Raw genomic sequence first — 7,988 nt, 5'->3', positions numbered from 1 at the left:
AAATACTGCATGTAGATATAGTTCTTGCATATCATTGCTTTACAGTGTAACTCTGCCAGCATATTCAATGTGCTAACCTACACGGCTGCAACGTCTCATGTTGTAGACTACTCAGACGACAAATAAGGTACGATAGGTCGTTGTCTTGCACTCAGCTATGTCGTTGGAGTTGATGGACTCATTTACCTTTGAAGCTTCCGCAGTTATTTTGTTTAGATGGCCTTCAGCCATCATATTTTTGTAACCATACTCATTATGAGGACTCGATGTAATAAGTGTGTGACTGAACTCTGTTATAATTCCTCGAGTACTATGCGTGTCAGCATTACCAATCCAGGGATGACATTAATGCACAGAGGCTTGACCGCATGAGGTCGGGTTGCTACAAGATGGTATCATCTTTACTCGTTCTGTAATACATCATCTTGCAACTAACTCTTTAGTTACTTTTCTTGCAAGGCTTCTTATGATGTGTATTACCAAGAGGGCCCAGAGATACATTTCTGACACTCGGAGTGACAAATCCTAATCTCAATCTATGCTAACTCAACAAACACCTTCGGAGATACCTGTAGAGCATATTTATGATCACTCAGTTATGTTGTAATGTTTGATAGCACACAAGGTATTCCTCCGGTATCCGGGGGTTGCATAATCTCATAGTCGAAGGAATATGTATTTGTCAACAAGAAAACAATAGCAATAAACTGAACGATCAATATGCTAAGCTAACGGATGGGTCTTGTCCATCAGATCATTCTCCTAATGATGTGATCCCATTATCAAATGACAACACATGTCTATGGTTAGAAAACCTTAACCATCTTTGATCGACGAGCTAGTCTAGTAGACGCTTACTAGGGACACGGTATTTGTTTATATATTCACACATGTATTTAAGTTTCCGATCAATACAATTCTAGCATGAATAATAAATCTTTATCATGAATGAGGAAATATAAAATAATTTTCTTATTGCCTCTAGGGCATATTTCCTTCAGTGTGTCGGCTGCCATGGTAGGGTGACTTGAGGGTGTGCTTGATGGGGAGCTTGGTACGAGGGACGGGTGGCCTCGATGCGGTCGCGTCACTTGTAGCCAGCACAGGGTGTGCTGGTCCAGATGCGTCTGTTCCTCCTTCTCCCTATTTCCTCGTGTTCGGCGGGGAGCTCGGTAGGAGGGATGGGTGGCCTCGATGCGGTCGCATAACCTGCCGCTGGCGTAGGAGTGTGCCGATCCGGATGCGTCCGCTCCTCCGTCTTCCTTTTTCCTCGCCGTAGGTGGGTTGACGCAGGTCTGCCGATGTCCGGGGCAGAGCATCTACTGGTGGCTCCATTGGTCGGGGGCGGCCGGTTGGACGGGCAACCATGCCCACACTGGTGGTGTGGTTGCGGGTGGTTGACAGAGTTAGGGTGCGATGAAGGGGTGTGAGCGTCGGGGTACACCACTAGCCCGGCCCTTTAACTAGCCGACGGTGGCGGCGGCCGTTGACATCGTATCCTTCCTGAAGGCTCCGTCACGGCGTTTCCACTCCTGTCGTCTTGCTCCCAGTGAAAACCTGATCTTCGAGATCGGGCGGTGGCGGCTATCCATGGTCGTACCCTTCTGGGAGGCACTGTTGTGATGGCTTCATTGTTGTCCGGCTCCCTCTCTATTGTCGCTCCAAGTGGTTTTGCTTTGTTTTCGGTGGGGTGGGGTGCCTGGCCCTTTGTATTGTACCTTGGGCGTGTGTTATGTGCGGTGGTGGTGTGTGTTTGTAACGGTCTCTCGGTTTTAATTGGTGATGATTGCTTTATAATATAAAGCGGAGGACCCTTTTCCGACAGCCATGTGCATAACATGGTTTTCAGCCTGTATTTGCTTAGTCTGTGCCAGACGAGACACATATACGAGGAGGGCAAAAAAACAATGCAAGCTTCCAAACACACCCTCAAAGATTCTGTAGTATCGTATTTCCCAGAGGCAATATTCGTAATCATGGTGTTCATTACATTTTACATTTATACCACCTCACAGATAAAAACAAATCATGCTTTTGGTATCCCCTATTTCACCTTTGTACCCCACTTGCAATGAATTCAATCAAATGAAAATATACACGTATGAACCATTGGAACTATATGGAAGAACTACTTTCCCTTCTCCAGTTTAGTGTGCTATTCTCAGACGCTCTACAAGTGCAACAGCAGAGGTGGAATGCTCACGAGGACTGAACAATCGGTTGGTCTGCGAAAGGGCCATATAGCCAACCCCTGGCGATATGACCGTAAGCAGCCTCCGTCAAGTGAATACCGTCCCAGCTCCAGTGGGTCGTTGGGTCAGCACAAGCAGTGGCACCAGGCTCCCCGCATTTGGCCGTCACGTTGAAGTTGTAAGCGGCTTTGGCAACGGACCCAGGAGCCCCGCAGCATGCCCTAGGTAACTGCTTGTAGAATCCTGAATTATGAAGAGGAAATGGTTAGGCCCCTGCATTGTGCCATTCTCATCAACAATAAAGCATCCGCATACTTCCGAATTAGTAGTTGAGACAGAAACATCGTCCCTGCCAGCAAGATTAGGTTGGCAAAGGCATGCATGCCCTGAGAAAGTACAGGATGTACTTTCTGTTACAAGGCAACACTGAAATGGAAACTCTAGAGGACGAGTACATGGGATCTAGATATGGCAGGGACATGTATTGACAAAATGCGCTACCATCCAGTACTCTAAACTAATGAAGATCTTCTTCGAAAAGAGAAAACTAATAAGAGAAAGATACAAGCATAAATCGTAACAAAGGTTAATTGCCAATAAGTTAAGCAAGCAAACAGATGAAGGCATACATTGGGAGAAGTATACACAATAAAAAGGAAGTGATTTTCTAATACAAAAAAACACGTGTTTACAGTTCATGGAGTATATATGCGTGTTGAGTTAAGGTTATAAGGATATTACAGTAACCTGTACAACTCATACGCCAGCATTTTACTGTACTAGAACACTAAATGCAAAAAACGTGAGTCCTTCAGTCTAGGTGGGAGTACGGGCAGGTTGTGTAAGTTCTGATTGGAGTAGATGATCTAACCATCCCAACCATTAGCCCCACATGACCACTAAACAAGACAGCTACCAAGTGGACAAGCTTTGAAGTACTAATTGAAGTGATAGCTAGTACCCCTTTACAGACTAGATAAATGATCCTAGAGCATCGGATTAGTAACCTTTGCTTCTAATATACTCTGAACATGGGTGAAGGTGCTTGAGTTGATATTCTGGCTGCAAGTTGTGTTCGCCATTTTTGTATTATATGCTATGTGCTCCAATCCAGGCGAAAGCATCTCTTGCTCTCTGCCCAGATCTGAACTATCTAATTATTTATAGTATTGTGTTCTTTTCAAGGCGAACGGAAGGAAATCGCTGACTGCCTAACAGTTGACTTTACACCAGACAAAAGTAAGCACATGCACACTAATTAAGATCCATCTACAGTAATTAGTAGCACATCAGTAAGAACATATGCATACAACCAGACCAATTTGTAAATCACTAAATTCTGATGCTTAATGAGTTAGCTATGGCAAAAGTTCAGGTGTTTGAGAACTAACCAAACTTCTCAGGCTGGAGCATGAACTGGACAACTGGCGTGTAGTAGTCGCCATATATGATCCGCACATTGGGGTACTTGGGCCGGAGCTTCTCGAGTGCTCTCTTGAGGTGTGCGTTGTGCACCCATGAGAAGGTGTTGTACTGACGGATGCACCCGCTCCGGGCGCCATACTCGTGGGCTGGCATGTCGAGCATGTTCAGGTACACGGGGAAGCACCCAGTGGGCATCACCCCTGGCACGATGAGATCCACTGCCCCCTCGGCGATCAATTCCTGCACCATTACCGTACATGAGCAATCGTGGTTGACAGCGAGGAAACAGATATGTGAGTAACAAAGAAGAAGCAATGGCTACCTCGACGCCATCGGAGATGCCCTGGATGACATCCGGCATGAACTTGTACGCCTCTGTGAGGCCCTTCCCGGCAAACAGGGGCGCGTTGTAGTCGTTGCCACCGAACTCGCCGACGACGAACAGCGAGTTGGCATAGAACTCCTTGCATTCTTCTGCAAAAACATACAAAATTCCCAATCACTTCATCGCAATCCACCACCTATACATATATAGCTGCAAAGGCGGGATTCCTTTTGACGTTTGCTTACCCTTGGTGGAGTTGCAGAAGAAAGGCTTGAGGTCACGGAACCACTGGATTTGGGTCATGAGGGCGCCGGAGTTCCAGACGACGGCGCCGAGGCCCCTGGCCTCGAAGTAGGGCGTGTCGAGCGCGGTGGCGCCGGTGATGGCGAAGTTGGCACCGTGACTTAAGTCGGAGCGATTGGCTTTGGACGGCGGCAGCAGGGGCAGCCCGAATTCCTGCGCTGCAGTTGCGGTGGCCGATCGAGCAAGCGCGTCAGTTGAGGACCCACAGAATCTCGGAGGAAGAGGAAGCAAGCGAGAAGCAACCAAATCAAAATGAAACACGGCAGGCAGTCAACTCACCCAGGTGGTCGATGACGAGGCGGCCGTCGGAGCAGCGGCCGGTGGGCTTGCCGAAGTAGGTCTGGCCGTAGGGCAGCCTGGCGGTGGCGAGGATGTCCGGCACGCCGTTGGCGATGAGGTTGCCGGCGTCGGCCAGCGAGTCCCCGAAGTTGAACAGCGCCCGGTACTTCCCCTTGGCCTTCCCCTTGGCCTTGGCAGCGTCCGCCTCCCCGGCCGCCGCCGCCGCGAGGACGACCGCGAGGAGAACCACGAGCGCCTCCCTTCTCCCCATGCCGGCCGCTCCTTGTGCGTGTGCGGGTCGGTCGGTTCCACGCGGGGCGGGAGAGAGGAGGAAGAGAAGCAGGAGACGGAAGACGAGGCAGGTGGGTCGAACCGCTCGCTCGGTCGTCGCTGTTTGTAGGCGAGGAGAGGAGGGACGCGCTGCTGCCTGCTGGCGTGGCCTGGCCGGCCGGTGGCGGCTGCTCGTGTGGCGCTTTCCCTGGTTGCCGAATTTTAAAATCACACCAGCAGGAAAATGACAGTGCGCCATCACCCACCAACCACGAACCAGTCGTGTTCCGTTCCCATTCCCGTTCCCGTTCCCGTTCCGAAAGAGAGAAAAATAGAAGCTGGTGACACCAAATGGGTCAAATACAAATCTGGTTGGGTTTGGTACGGAATATTAGGTTAGGTGGATAATACTTTTCTCTACCGCCCGCGATGCACGGTGACATAACATGGGATCAGAAAAGAAATGGATCCTCCTAATCTCTCGCATGCAACGGTAGGTGAGAAGTCAGCAGCCAGCCAGCGCCAAAGACCAAACGCTTCCAAAGCAAAGCAAGTTGGTCTAATTATACTATAACACTAACCATATAAAAATACGGGGAACGTTCCTACTCCACCCCACCGACTGAGTTCTCACGCCGCGCCGTCCGATCTCCGAGGGCTCGATCGGAGCGCATGCGCGGGGTTTGTGCCACGCATGTGCCTGGTCCCCGGGCTGCCCACCTTGTCCATTTTTTCGTTTCTGTTTTCGGGCTGCTTCTCTTTCCACGCGGGTCGCTACCGCATCGTTGCACTACACTAGTAGTATAACCACGACAAGCCGTAGCCATTGCACTACATACACTTGTATTTTTCTTTTTGTGGGTACATAGACTAGTATACTACTAGGCCATGGCGAGTTGTTGTGAGCCGTTAGATCCATCGACGGCGACAGTCTGCCGGCAAGGCAAGTGACTGAAAATGACGGTGGTGTTGGCCATTTTTTAAAAACTCCGATGTTGCATAGGTTGTTTGGACATATTGCAACTAAGTATGATTTTATTTTATTTTGTGTCGCATGCGGCTAATATGTTGTACTCACTGGTAGAAAAAGAGGCTTCCGTCCAGTCTCATTAGTCGCGAAACAGTAGGAACCGCGACTAATGAAGTTTTTAGTCGCGGTTCGGCAGACGAACCGCGACCAAAGGCCTGGCCCAGGGCGCTCGGTGGCCAGCTGGTGCACGTGAGGGGCTTTAGTCGCGGTTGGCCAGGCCAACCGCGACTAAAGGTGCCCAAAGGCCTTTAGTCGCGGTTGGCCAGGCCAACCGCGACTAAAGCTCCTCCCCTATATATACCAGTTCAGCACGCTCACTTAGCCATTTGGTGCCACTTCTCTTCACAAGCTTCACAAGGGGGTGTAGGTTTGCTTTTGGTTCCTCTTATGCACACAAGGTGTTTGATGAAATACCTCAAGAGGGTGAAACAAACATGATATGAAGTGTTGGAGCCACACTTGAGGTTCCTCATTTATTTTTTCCTCCTCGATCGCGGTTAGCAACTTGAACCTTTCATGCATGTGTGTCATTGATAAAATATGCATGTGTGTTGTTCATTGTTTAATTTCTATTGTTTATAGCTAGTTAGTTTAACAAATGCATGATGGTTAATTATATATTTTATATTATAATAATGCAGATGAATCGGCAATGGATGTACGGTAACCGACTCTCCCGCGAGTTCACTACGGGTTTGAAAGATTTCCTCGTAGTGGCTAATGCGAACAAGCAGAAGGGTTTTGTTATCTGTCCATGTGTTGACTGTAAGAATCAGAAGGGTTACTCTTCCTCAAGAGAAGTTCACCTGCACCTGCTTCGGCACGGTTTCATGCCAAGCTATAATTGTTGACCAAGCATGGAGAAAGAGGGGTTATAATGGAAGAAGATGAAGAAGGGGATGATTTCATCGATGAAAGCTATCTTGCTCATTTCGGTGATACTTTCATGGAGGATGCTGAAGGTGAAGGGGAAGGTGAAGGTGAAGAAGAGGCACGTGATGAGACCGTTGATGATCTTGGTCGGACCATTGCTGATGCACGGAGACGCTGCGAAACTGAAAAGGAGAGGGAGAATTTGGATCGCATGTTAGAGGATCACAGAAAGTCGTTGTACCCCGGATGCGATGATGGTCTGAAAAAGCTGGGCTGCACACTGGATTTGCTGAAATGGAAGGCACATGCAGGTGTAGCTGACTCGGCATTTGAAAACTTGCTGAAAATGTTGAAGAATATGTTTCCAAAGAATAACGAGTTGCCCGCCAGTACGTACGAAGCAAAGAAGGTTGTCTGCCCTCTAGGTTTAGAGGTTCTGAAGATACATGCATGCATCAACGACTGCATCCTCTACCGCGGTGAATACGAGAATTTGAATGAATGCCCGGTATGCACTGCATTGCGTTATAAGATCAGAGGCGATGACCCTGGTGACGATGTTGAGGGCGAGAAACCCAGGAAGAGGGTTCCCGCCAAGGTGATGTGGTATGCTCCTATAATACCATGGTTGAAACGTCTGTTCAGGAACAAAGAGGAGGTAATTGAGTTTTGTGTTGACTTTGTTCCTGACCTTAAGCCGATTGGTCTTCCTCGATCGCGGCACGAGGGAAGACTAAGTGGAAAAGGCACGATCGGAAGGAAATCAACGATATGTATGGACGGCCATTCTCTGACTGAAGCACACCACACTGTACTGACCAATTCCAGCTTGGTGGCTCCGTACTTTGAGAAACACAAGAATATTTTACGCTTGGACAACCCGGGGAAGCCTGAATCCTGGATTAGGAAGGCCCACATGGAGACTTTCGGCAGTTGGTTGATAAAACATTTAATGAATGGCAATGATGTTGTAGATCAGCTGTACATGTTGGCCAAGACACCATCTTCGACTATAACGACTTTCCAAGGGTACGAGATAAATGGGAATACATTTTACACGATCGCCCAAGATAAAAAGAGCACCAACCAAAACAGTGGTGTCCGCTTTGATGCAGCAACCGAGAATGGGCAAAAGGTCACATATTATGGTTACATAGAGGAGATATGGGAACTTGACTATGGACCCTCCTTTAAGGTCCCTTTGTTCCGGTGCAAATGGTTCAAGCTAACAGGAGGTGGGGTAAAGGTGGACCAGCAATACGAAATGACAATGGTGGATTTCAACAATCTT

The 7,988-nt window shown here is 48.5% G+C and overlaps 1 protein-coding gene across 1 annotated transcript; it reads right to left on the bottom strand.

Moving 5' to 3' along the window:
* Positions 1–1,920: 1,920 nt before the first annotated feature.
* On the bottom strand, positions 1,921–4,963 carry LOC123070474 (GDSL esterase/lipase At5g45910). Its single transcript, XM_044493706.1, has 5 exons — positions 4,525–4,963; positions 4,188–4,403; positions 3,940–4,091; positions 3,584–3,857; positions 1,921–2,435 (listed from the first exon to the last, which is right to left on the bottom strand). Exons 1-5 carry the CDS (start codon positions 4,793–4,795, stop codon positions 2,200–2,202), a joined length of 1,149 nt encoding a protein of 382 aa, XP_044349641.1. The 5' UTR covers positions 4,796–4,963; the 3' UTR covers positions 1,921–2,199.
* Positions 4,964–7,988: the final 3,025 nt, after the last annotated feature.

This window comes from Triticum aestivum, chromosome 3B (assembly GCF_018294505.1).
Source record: "Triticum aestivum cultivar Chinese Spring chromosome 3B, IWGSC CS RefSeq v2.1, whole genome shotgun sequence".
In the NCBI taxonomy this organism is placed as follows: Eukaryota; Viridiplantae; Streptophyta; class Magnoliopsida; order Poales; family Poaceae; genus Triticum; species Triticum aestivum.
The sequence above is the reverse complement of the archived record's forward strand: the minus strand, read 5'-3'. Positions and strand labels throughout refer to the sequence as shown.